Source organism: Halyomorpha halys, unplaced genomic scaffold, assembly GCF_000696795.3.
Source record: "Halyomorpha halys isolate HHAL.00 unplaced genomic scaffold, Hhal_1.1 Scaffold1013.1, whole genome shotgun sequence".
Taxonomy (NCBI): domain Eukaryota; kingdom Metazoa; phylum Arthropoda; class Insecta; order Hemiptera; family Pentatomidae; genus Halyomorpha; species Halyomorpha halys.
Genome location: NW_027116693.1, coordinates 134,000 through 146,966, shown reverse-complemented (window position 1 = coordinate 146,966; position 12,967 = coordinate 134,000). Strand labels below are relative to the sequence as shown.

General features: G+C 31.5%; 1 protein-coding gene across 2 annotated transcripts in view; it reads right to left on the bottom strand.

Moving 5' to 3' along the window:
- Nucleotides 1–12,967, bottom strand: part of LOC106687791 (Pyrokinin 1 receptor) — a 140,176-nt gene that overhangs the window by 10,065 nt on the left and 117,144 nt on the right. For both annotated transcript variants that reach the window (XM_014431883.2, XM_014431884.3), the window contains exons 4-5: nt 12,444–12,711; nt 4,324–4,544 (exon numbers count right to left, since the gene is read on the bottom strand). In XM_014431883.2, the coding sequence (XP_014287369.1) occupies nt 4,324–4,544; nt 12,444–12,711 (489 nt within the window). The remainder of the gene's footprint in view (nt 1–4,323; nt 4,545–12,443; nt 12,712–12,967) is intronic.

Genomic DNA, 12,967 nt, shown 5'->3' with positions numbered 1-12,967 from the left:
TATATAATGAATAAAATAAATAAATCAGTCAGATTTACCAAAACACTCAAATCAAAAATTTCGGCTCAAGACCAGTGAAATTATAACTCAAATTCAAAAAATGTATCTCATATTTCTTATACAATGAAAAGTTGAATATAGCAACCTTTTATCTGAAAATGTTTGTAATATTATATCTTGTCTTCTTTTAATATTATTCCTTATCTTCTTACTTGTTATATGCTATGGTTGTTATTTAGTCCTTTTGTTTTCGGCTCTGGTAATGGCCTGAAACGTAGGCCGAATTTATAGCACATTAAAATACGGTCCACTAACAAACGCAAGTGCATGATAAAAATATATCCACTCTATGCTGATTTTCATTAAAAATAATTTCACTGCTCTCGCTTTTATACTCTTCGACTGACATTTGTTTGTCCCTCCCATTGGAGTCCTATACTGCCTAACCATGGTTGGAGGTCAAGTTTTTTATTTTCCTGGACCATCACTAATTCAAAAAAGTCAGCGCTCCAGTCAGGATTCGAACCAGCAACGCCAATAGACATCAAATTGGTAAGACTGTGCCTTAACCACTGAGCTTCGGGCGGCAGTCCAACAATAATAATGAACATTTTTTTCTAAACGTTAATATCTACTACTGCGATAAGAAACAAGAGCCCTTATATATTTACTTGTATGCATCGTGTAACTTTCAATTCAATTTAATTAGCAGCGCGCTTCATATTGCTGTATCGCAATACTGAGCATCGCGCGTGGCGTGATTGGTATTTTCTTATTTTATATTATATTTGTTAAAAAACGACAATTATTAGTGTCAAAATATATGAATATTTTTAATTTGTTATATAATCTCTCTTATATTTCTATGATTAATTATTTTCAATCATTATTTCTATTAATATTAATGATATTCAGTATGTATAGAACTGTCTTGGAGTTATGTACAATCCCTTTTATTGTAGTCCTTTAAGCACAGGTGATATACATGCTATCTCTGGCTTGGGACAACTTGATGTAATGTATTGAATGAATGGTACGCACTCCAATACTTCATTTCCCTCCTTTCAGCGCGACTCTTACCGAATAAATGGGCGCCAGTTTTAGCATCCCTAAGTATTTTGAACTGTTTGAGGTAGGAATGGCCTCCATTCATGGCGGCTACCTGTTGGGGCGCAAGTTTATCCATTGTCAGGATTCCGGCCTAATTAATCTCCCCCAACTTCCACTGGTGTCCTCACCCCTTCCTGGAATTCAAGTAGGGGTGATTGGGCAAACATCGGGTTCTGGTTCCATGGAAGCCATTGAATTTCAAACACTTCAATGCCTAAATTTTACGCTGAAGCCAGAATCCGTTAATTAGGTTTTCTTGTTTACAATCATACTGATCACGACTACTCGTTCCTGTCAATATAAATGCAGAATTAACGGGTTCCTAAACAATCTTCTGGACCAAAGTAATCATAAGGTAACGTCACTTTAGGGACTCCTGTTATTTTAGGAAAGCGTTCACAAAATGCCCTGCCTCGTTTTACATATATTCTTGCTCCTAATCCTCCATGTCATAACTTGTTTTACTTTTTTTTTAATATAAAGTGTTTAATCTTAAGGAATAGATTAAGAATCAGCAGTCAAAGATTATTTAATAAATAACTAAATCTCTTAATTTAAAAATTCAAATTTTTAACTCTTTTTAAAGTTATATGTGTGCTGTATTCACTGAATATATGTGGTATATAAATTATATATTTTATACAATGACATATAATTGAGATGCCCAAAAGGAAAATGCTGTACACCAGTTTTAATTACCTATTGATTATCTATTTCAACACAGACTATATGGCTCTACTAATGAGAATCAAACTAATCAAAGGAGATTAGAGGATTTTTCCTAGAAAGAGAATCAATTCGTATTGACTTTTAATTGATACAAGATTACTCTTCCCCTCTCTCTCTCTCCGCTACTCTTTCCCATCCCTTTATTCCTCACTACCTGCGATACTTGACTTTTATTTTGTTGTGTACTTTTAAAATAAATTTTAAAAAAAATAATAATCTGTATCACTAGAACTAATAAAGGGTCAAGAGTCCTACATACTTTATAAGGATGTATTGTTACTACACTAACGGTTGTGCAAAGTGATTTGGCCAGAATCACGCTCGACTGTCAGAATTTTACCCAATTAAGGGTACTCCACTTAATGAGTCTGGGTGGAGCACGGAGGGCCCCAGAATGTACGGGACTAACTCTCGGCAACAGTGAAACAGAAAATAATTATCTGCCACAACCGGATTCGAACTTGTCCTTGGAGTAAGAAGCAATGTGCCTTACCACTATCTCCATCCTGCACATTGCCATAAAGAAATATTATGTCTTATACGCTACTTCAATCTTTCAGTTCTTAATTATTCAATGATTTTATATAAATACTTTGTTTTTACTATTTATTTTACAATACACTAGTATTGTAAAATCATTAAAATTTATATGTTTAAATAAAATAGTGTCATATTACTATCAAATAAATCCCATAATGGAAATTTAGAAAATGTATGCATTACCCTATCTTGTTGCATTTTAATTAAAAACATTTAATTATTGGTTCATGTAAATATTATTAATATATGTATATTATTTGTATTAATATTGAAAATTAAATTATTTTTCTTGAAAGAAAGAAAAAAAAAAAAGTTGTGATCCTGCAATTAAGTAAGTTGAATAATCTTTCTGTAAAAAAATTAATGTGAGTTTAGTTCTATTTTATTTTATGAACGTTTGAGTTCCCAATGGTTATCACTGAATTGAGTAAATTAGTGAGAGTTAATTTTTAAAAAATTCGGATTTGTTATCTATATGACTCTATCTCACCTGGGCCCTGTTTTATAATGAAAGGTAACAGTATTAGTTCATAAATACAAGTATACAAGCTACAAATTTCAAGCACTGATATTATATAAGTACTGCTGAATACTAGAACAAGTCAGTGAAATAGTATCTATTAAAATCTATAAGGCTAATATTATTAATTTGTTGTTTATTATGAAACAGAATCATAAAATCTACGATTTCAATTTTAATTTAATTTATGTATATAATATTTTAAAAATTATTATCGTGTATTTTTTTTAACGAAAAGTTAAGTTTAAGACGATTTTGGGTAAAATAGATTGAAATCGCATTACAAATGTCTTCTTCATATGGAGTATGTTTGTTTCTAAACCTATGACGATATGTGCTCTACAATTTTAAATTAATGAGTACATGAATTGTTCTGAACTTATTTTAAATCGTTTTATATATTTTTGGATCGAATATATTATTTTGAAAATATTTAGCTGTATGCATAAAGAAACAGCATTATTTAAAGAGCCATGAAGAATAACAATTATTGTCCCACGTCAGTGAGAATTTCAACATGAATGAACAAGAATTTTTACCCCTATTGCTAAGGTTTTCTTTAGCCTCAGGAGGTTGTGGGCATGTCATTGAGCTCCATCCATCCCTGAATTCGAATCCCCTTGCGTTCTCTTTGAGGTTGGAATACTTTTTCCTCATATCAGAACGAACATACCACACTGGTGGTATTGGGAACTACTCAATTGACCTATTAGGTCCACATTCATAATTAAAAATAAGATAAAATATCGTTATTTTAAGTTTAATATTAGTAATTAACAATGAAATAAAAACCCTCATTACATTCATAGTTATATATATCTACAATATTTCTACACTTTGTCTAAGTATCCCTGAACCTGATATATCGCTCTGGCATATAGAGTAAAGGAGGGCTCTTTATGATCCCAGCGCTGCTCTCTCTCTTCGTCACTTGCAGTAAAACTTTATTGGTTGCTCTAAAGGCACTAAGTCACTCTAAACATAAGTGTGAAAGGTCTGGCCAATGACTGGACTCCAATAGTCAAAATTATTCAAGAATTTTGTTACTACTACCTACTGTTCAACCGATGTGAGGTATATTGTAAGGACGAATAAAACAGGATAACGATTCGATCAGAAGATTTGAATAATTAGAAAGGTTCAGATGAAATATTGAAACTTTGGTTGTTAAGGTCATAAAAATAAGGAAAATGAAGGTCATGATGCAATGTTTTGTGCTAGAAACACAATATATATTGCTGTAAATTTGGTAAAACTATTAATTTCCACCAAACTATACTACCCAGAAAAATGAGCCAGTAGTTTACTAAAAGCAAAATGAATAATTTAAAATGATTTATTTAAAATTACTACAATGATTTCACTACATATTTTTTTCTCACAAAAGCAAAATTTCTGCAAATCAAGACATTATTGATACTTACTTTGAAAGCCTCCCTGAACTTGAGGGACATGATATGATACAGGATGGGATTGACAGTGGTCGAGAAGTAGTAGAGGATCCCGGAAGCATAAGTGACCACGGAGTAGAGGCTGAGCATGAAGGTTGAGCTGGGTGTGTTGTGCCCGCTGCTGCCGTAGATGGCCACCAGGCGCTGGGCGTGGAATGGCGCCCAGCAGATGAAGAATGCCACTACCACAGCAACTGAAAAAAAGCTGTGTCATTAATTTCTAGCATAGAGGAATCATGTGAGCTCCTTGGTAGGCCCGGAACTAAAGGTAATGGAAGAGAGATTACTGATGTTGTGTGGAACATTTATGCAGGATATGAAGAGAACAAATAATACAGTAAAACAGAGTAAAATAATAATTTTGAAAATTTGATTTTATCTTAGCTCTTTCAACCGAGGTGATGTAATGTAAACCCAAACCGAAGCTGACATGACAGTTATTTAACACTAAAATCATAAAAATCATTTATAGCTTCTGCTTTTATAATATTTCGCTGTCGTATATTTTCTATACGACTTATAAACAAATCACCAACAGGCAAGAAATGTTGAAATATTTCAAAATGGAGAGTATAATCATTCCATATTTTCTTAGATCAACTAAACCTTGAAGAATGGTGCCGTTATTGGAGGATCAAAATAAGTTTCATTAAACCACCTTTACCCTTCGTCGTAAACCTACTGACTGCCCTTAATACCCTTTAATATTGTTGCTCATACCCCTATAGAACAGATCCACTACCTTAAACTACATATGGACAAACGACTAACCTGGAATCCTCACACAGGACTTAAAAGACAGGAAACTGCTTGTCGATTTCTACTGTTACAGCACTTACTAGACAAACGGTCTAAACTTCCAACTCATTACAAAAGACTGATCTACATGACTGTAATAAGGCCGATCTGGACATACAGAGTTGAGCTTTGTGGTTCCACTAATCGTTCGAATTTCTCTCGTATCCAATCCTTACAAGCCAAAATCCTTCATAAAATCCTCAATGCTCCTTACTTTTTCACAAATAAAATCATCCATAAAGACCTTAATGGTCCATATGTAACCGATCTAACTCGAACCAAATATCAATCCTTCCATTATAAACTCCCTAATCATCAAAACCCTCTAGTTTCTAACCTTGATTCTTCTTCTATTCCTGACAATTCTCCGAGGTACCTGGAAAGAAGATGGCTTCGAGACCTTCTAGTGCATAAATATGAGATCTAACCTTCTACAGCTACCAATGGATAATTTCTCTACATGCCTGTGTCACTCCATTTTAATCTTACATCAAATTTACTTAATGTGTTTTTATATAAATACAGTTGTAAAAAGCAATAAATAAAAAGATCAACTAAAACTTTTATAACTCGTAGATATTTTGCCAAAGTTAATTTTTATAACGTTAGAAACGGGAGTATCCTTAGAGAAAAAAGAAAATATAGAATAAAATATATTCAAATTTTTGCAGTTTTAACTTTTAAAAAAATATTGAAATTGACCTACCAGACTTCCGAAAAAAAATCCAGGATTGATCACATTCATTTTATTGAATTTGGAAAGAAATGGAATAATACAATACATCTTCGCTAGATAATATCCAACTAGAACTATGAAAGGTTCCTTGTATGGTTACCTAACTAAACGTTTTCTATATCTCAGTTTAGGCTATCGTTGGCCAGTTAAGTTTACCGCCAAATTTTAAGTTTACCTGGTATTTTAAAAATCGTAGTTTAAACTGTGTTGGTGTAACCGTCCCTTAACTACTATAAACAAAGGGTAATACCTTTTTATTTTAATTCTAGACAATAATATTTCCTCGCTTTATTTCATGTTTTACAATGGTCTATTGGTTTTATTTTAATTAACGATTAAGCTAGCGTTAAAAAAAAAATATTTTTTATTGTGTCAAATTGAATGCAAACAACTTTCAGCAATATTTATCGAAAGCAATGGTAATTCATTTGAATACATTGCGCACAGATAGAATTAACAGGACAGTAAAATGTTACAGAGAATGACAGGCAACCACAGATAGGGGCTCCCTTTCAAGTCGGCCATCCTCTCCAATAGGAAGCGGCGACCGATTTACTCAATTCTATTCATTCATGATTAATTCATGTTCTTAGAAACCGGTTTTCTATTTCCGATGAAGCAAGAAATTTAATTTAAGAACTTGATAGCAGGTGGATCTCAGAGCGCTTGGTTCAAAAGTTTGTGGGTTCAATTCCCATCTGGGCCGATCTATATTTATTTCGTGGCGTCCCCAAGAAATGAATCTTGACATTCCCACTCTGGAGGACTTGGAAAAAAAATGTAATTTAAGAAGCCGGAATTGTACACATTTCTCTAGTGACCGTTACGAGGAAGGGTGCATGAGATTGATGTTAACCAGAAGACCGGTCCATCGCCAAAGCTGATTACATTGGGTAGACTTTGGTAAGCCCAGAAAAAATTAATTGTACAGATGAAGACTGTTGTGTGTATTGTTCATATATGAACTAATATTCACTTTAAATAAACTTAATTAACAGGGAGAGTGTACTGTGTGAAGTAACAGCTATTCATTGTGAAACACTTCCCTTACATGAGGCTTAGGAATGTGTTGGATGGAATTAATACTGAAGAACGTACAGTTTCACATTGCTGAAGGAGCATTATGATTCATTAGTTTTGTTTATATTTGTATTTATACTTTAGTCCTTGCTCCAGACATCTATTCTTTTTATCATCTTTTCCCTCTCTTTTCTTATTTTTTCTTCTTCGCCCTCTTAATTAAGTAATTTACACCACATCTAATAACTGTTATTTGTATTACTAACTGTTCTCAGATCATATAAATTTATAATTTTGTCATACTTCTTTTTTTATTTATTTATTGAAATTTACAACTGTAAAAAAAAAAAATACAACAAGTAAATATAAGGAGTGTTTCAAACACTTGTTAATCTTCGGAAGGAACCGTATTATATTTAAATTAGAAGATCGTAGGATTCAGACTGCTCGTAGGATTTTCGGGGATTGTTCAGGATGAGAGATTAAGCACTAATGGGTTAGGATGGGTAATGATTTTGGAATGAAAGGACGTGTCAAATCTACGATGGAATGGATGTTTAGGTATTTGTGGATGAATTTGTTTGTTTCGTAATAAGGATTTTACGTAGGATTTTGAATTAAGGATTGGATACGGGAGGATTAGATGTTTGAGATGAGCCCCACAGCTCATCTACGTATGTCCAAATTGATCTGGTTATCATAGTTTATAACGGTTTTTTGTAGAGAATGGGAAGTTTAGAGCGTATGTCAAGATGGTGTTGTAGTTATCGAAATCTACGAGTAGTTTCTTGTCGTTCCAGTCTTGTATGGGGATTCCAAGTAAATCTCTTGTCATGATAGAGTCCTAAGTAGCGAATGTGTTCAACAGGCGTTTGTGGGATATTTAAAAAAGATACTGATGGACAGGAAGGGTGATGTTTACGACGGAGATTAAAGTGGATCTGATGGGATTTGTTAAGATTTATTTTGATTCTCCAGTGTTCTGAATTCTTCAGTTCTATCTGTAGTTTTCAGATCTTTGTCTCTAGGGTTTGTGATGCAGTATTAGAGTCATTATTTGCAGACAATCCCATGTGTATGACTGTGTTAAGGTGGTTTGGGATATCAGCTGTATAAACCGCATAGAGAGGTAGTACCTAAGATACCTTGAAGAACACCGTCGGACTGAGTAAATAGAGTTGAGTAGGCTAAAGGTTCTATTAGAGAGGTCATACTTATTACATATTTATTAGTCACTATAAGTTTTTTTATTTTATTTGCACATGTATTTACTTAGTTTATTTTCATATCTTTATGTTTATTTTTTATTTTAATTTAATTTAAAATTAAATTAAACTTAATTATAATTAGATTTATTTTTATACTTGTTTGAGAGTGGTTTAGTTTCTTTTTAAAAACAATTTTGATCCTTTTTCTCTCAACTTTATTCTTTTTTAAACATCCGACGTTTCGACCCCTCAGGTCATTTTCAAGGATTCCTTATTTTGTCTTCATTTTTTTCTTTAAAATTCTTAAATGCCTTTGTCCCATAATTTCTTCCATAAATTTCTTTCCCAAATTTAAAACTTTTATTAACCACTTTTATGTTCATTTACAAACTCCAAACCGAAAGTAGGTTCTGTTTGGAGTTTGTAAATGAACATTAAAAGTGGTTAATAAAAGTTTTAAATTTGGGAAAGAAATTTATGGAAGAAATTATGGGACAAAGGCAATTAGCCGGCATTTAAGAATTTTAAAGAAAAAAATGAAGACAAAATAAGGAATCCTTGAAAATGACCTGAGGGGTCGAAACGTCGGATGTTTAAAAAAGAATAAAGTTGAGAGAAAAAGGATCAAAATTGTTCTTAATTATAATGTTGCTCTATTCCCATACAGTTTAAATATTCTTATCATATGACACTATAAATTTTCTCCAATACTACTTATGTACGTATATTATCTGTTATACTATATGTCTAGACTCCCATTTATTCGTTATGGTTGTTTTCTTGTTTTTGCTCTTAGCCCTGATGATGGCCTAAAATTCTGGCTGAAACGTTGGCACTAATAAATAAGATTTTACTTATTTCTATTCTTCACTGACTTCACAATTATCTCTTTCTTAATAATTTAAGGTATATTGTAGACATCGTTAAAGAATATAGGATTCAATTATTGGAGAAGTCTTTGTGCTACTCCAAGATAATGCGATGCCTCACACTGTTCAAGTTAGGACAGAGTACTTTAATGGAGCCAATTTTAGGATACATCTTTTTTCATAAGTTCGAACTTTAACTTAGTACTTTAAATTTAAAATTTAAAAAATAATAATAATATAATAAAATAATAATAATAATAAAAAATTAAAAATTACTTAGTACTTTATTTAAAAATGTATCAACTAATTTAACTTAAATAGCACAACACTTCTTTATAGGTCCTACCTATGAATTGCGTAGGATGTGTTAGGAAGACGAATTAGTTTAGTGCTGCTGTTCGTTCTTAAAAATTAAAAGTCAGGGATAGTATGTAGCAATAGGTTTTTGTGACGAATAAAATAATACTGTCTTTTATTAAGCAGGCTGCCATTAAGATTGTAAAATATGATCGCTTCTAAGTAATTACTAAGTTGGAATATTCTTTCACTAAGAAGAAAGGCCATTTGGGCCTTCATTAGTAGAAATTTTCGTTCCCTCCTCAGATTCTGTAGTAAAATTACTTTTCTAATGTAGAATAAATCAGTCGGTGAAATTGTGTATGGTGTTGAGTATCTGATGTTGTTTCTTTCTTTTCTGAATTGAATAATGTTATCATTTAGCTCTTGTAGAACTTACCAGTTATGACACCATTTCCAACTTGCACAATTTATTGAGATGTCCCGTTCTTCCTAATTGAAATAAAAGAAACCCATAGAAGAAAGGTATGGAAACCGCGTCAACCAAAATAAAAATAAAAAACTTGGAGGTTTCAAGGGAGCCCGCATCTTAAAGATGTTACTTTGTGAAAAACCACAGCCCCCATGGGGTCTTCAAAAGAAAAAAAAAACATGACATGATTCTTTTTTTAAATAAATGTTATGATAGATTTTTGATTATACTCATTAATTCCTAATGAATAAGATAATATACTTAAATGAAAAAGATCTGTATTCATTCATAATAGTCGGCTTACTCCTTATCTACTAATTTATATTTAAATAAAAATTTATCAATTAATTAAACTCCACTAATACTTTACTTCTTTATAGGTCCTACGTAAAGATAGATAAATAAATCTTTTCATATAAACGTTATTTATATGCCTATTTAAACAGTTCTGTAATATATCTATTTATGAAAATAGAATTTTGACAATTAGTGCGTTTCCCTTTTCTGTTTATGCTTTATAAAATAACATTCGATTTGTTCGTATTTCAGGATCTGACGCTAAAAATAGTTCTGGTTTGATTTAAAAAAAAAAAAAAAAATGTTATTGGTCCACTTTACTTGAAAAGAGTTTTAGTTTGTAATTTTCAATACATTTAAACTAATTTAATACAATTGACAATGTTTTTTCTTATTCTTCATGAAAAACCTGATTGATTTGTATATGATAATTGAATACATGCTACATACAGGCGTAATATGGTAATATGAAAAATATCTAATATTTTTTAATCGCCCACTAAATTGCATACTCACTTGACCTCAATGATAGAGGAGGTTATAAGAGGTTAACCAAGATGGCTGAGGTCATATAAACTTGTATATGTATATTCCATGGGCTTCCTAATCTCTTGTCTATTATTCCGACTTAACAATATTATTAATGATTATAATTTTATAATCATTATGAATTTTTAATCATATCGAGTGATTATGTAATTGATCGAAAGGACCTATGCAGCCCAAAGGTTGGGCTATCAATATTCATTTCTCGGAGCCACCGGTAAATAAATATGGACTGACCCAGGTCTGAACGAACCCAGTACGTCGTTGCCTATAAGTTAATTAAATTTTGCTTGATAATATTTAATTATACGAAATATTGTTAACTATTCCCATCTAGTATTTTGAATAATGTTACTAAGTTTACTCGAACGACGTACAATGCTTTGTGTGCGCAATGTTTTCAAACCATATTCCTTGGTGATCAACTATAATATGTTAGATGTTAATGTATAAGATGTTTTCTAAAAGTTCCAAATCCATGGAGACCTAATCCTTAAATCTTGAGGGACTTGGCCGAAGTTCAAGGGCGAAAGTTCATCGAAGTGTCTGATCACGTTTTACGTCCCTGGATGGTTAAAAAAATAACTTTTATAAATTTAGTTCTGGTTTATAATAGTAAATATAGTTTTAACAAAGACATAATGTGTTATTGATTTATTTTTTAATGTTTCGAGCAGTTTACAAGATGATTTCTCAGGTAGGTTTATATGTTTGTTGCATTACGACACTTTTATTCCTGATATGTTTTGTTTGAAGGGATTATTTATATATATAGTGACATATTCAATATATTTTGTCATTATAAGAGCTACAATTTTTTATTATATTGTTGTTATTATTGATTTACAGATATGTAAATATGGAGTGGATTTAATTCCCTAGCTTTAACATTTATAAGACTTTAAGCCAGACAAAATTTGAACTAACTGAAAATACTTAATAACAACAATGCTTAAGGACTGTATACTCTTATTATCATCCATTCCGAATTTTTTGGTTTTTTAATTTTGATCTATAAGTAAGAATTTAAATTTTATAATATTTGTTTCATTTTTTTTTAAACCCCAAGTTTAAAATTGGGAAAATAATTATGTATAAAAATAGGTTGTATAATAAAATCTTTCATGAAGGAAGATGGTTCAGGTAGTGGTAAAAAAATGATAAATAGTGTAGTTAACTGTCCAATATAAGGCTATGTATCTATTCAATTTCAAGGACTTCAAAAGTGAATCAAAACTATTTAATGTAATGTCTCTGATAAACTATTTAATGTACGAGTAATAAAAGAAATATTGTGGGGTCATTTATGTACAACCACCTTGACTATTATTATATAATAAATATTTTTTTATACAATCTATTTTTATATACATTATCATTTCCCCAATTCGGAACATTAGGAAAAATAATTAAACCAAATTTATTGCTTTCCGTGTAGAATAAAATAAAAGACTAACCATTCATATAGAATAAATACAATGACTAAATTTTATAATTATCAATAATAACTACGATTATGAACTCAAGTCATTATTACTTGTACCATCAATCAGTGCGAATTTAATCATATTTCATGTAATATACTTATTCTTGTTTTTATAATACCTATTTATAACTAATTGTTTTCTTCCAATGTTTAAAATTGGTAAAACGATAATGAATAAAATTATTTTCTAAAAAAAAAATTTCTTATTTTATACTGTAGGTCAACTAAGTTTAAACTGCCAAATAATTGGGAAGTTAATAACAGAATAAAAATTCCTGCACTGAAGATATATTTAAATAGATTCAGCACACGTTTTAAACATTTAATTAAGATTTACTAACGATAAAATATTACATTTTCTTACCCAACATCTTCAACACCCTTTGGGACGAAGAGTTCCTAGCCGGGAGGCGCCTCTTGTCCGCCATGAAGGAACCACCTGATTTGCTGATGATGGCCGATCTGCGAAGGTTGAGGCCGATGAGAGCGTAGAGTATGGTGATGAGTGTCATCGGGCCCACGAAGAACAGGAGGGTCGACAGCTCGAAGGAGTGTTCGATGAGGATACGCTTAACTGCGCACTGAGCCGAGTCCGGATTATCCTCTTCCTCGACAACTCCGAACTGAAGAGCCTGGTGAAGAATGGTAAAGTTAGTGCTGTTTAGTATAAGATTTATTAATTGTTGTATTGAGAATATACGCTTAACTAATGAAGAATATAAACATTATTTTCTTTATTTTTTTTTTATTATTTATTTATTGTAATTTACAACTGTATAAAATAATACAACATGTAAATATGTAGTATGTTTCATATACACTTGAAAATCTTGGGAAGGAACCACCCATTGGTGGTACTTCAACATTAATTTAAACTAGAAGGTCCCG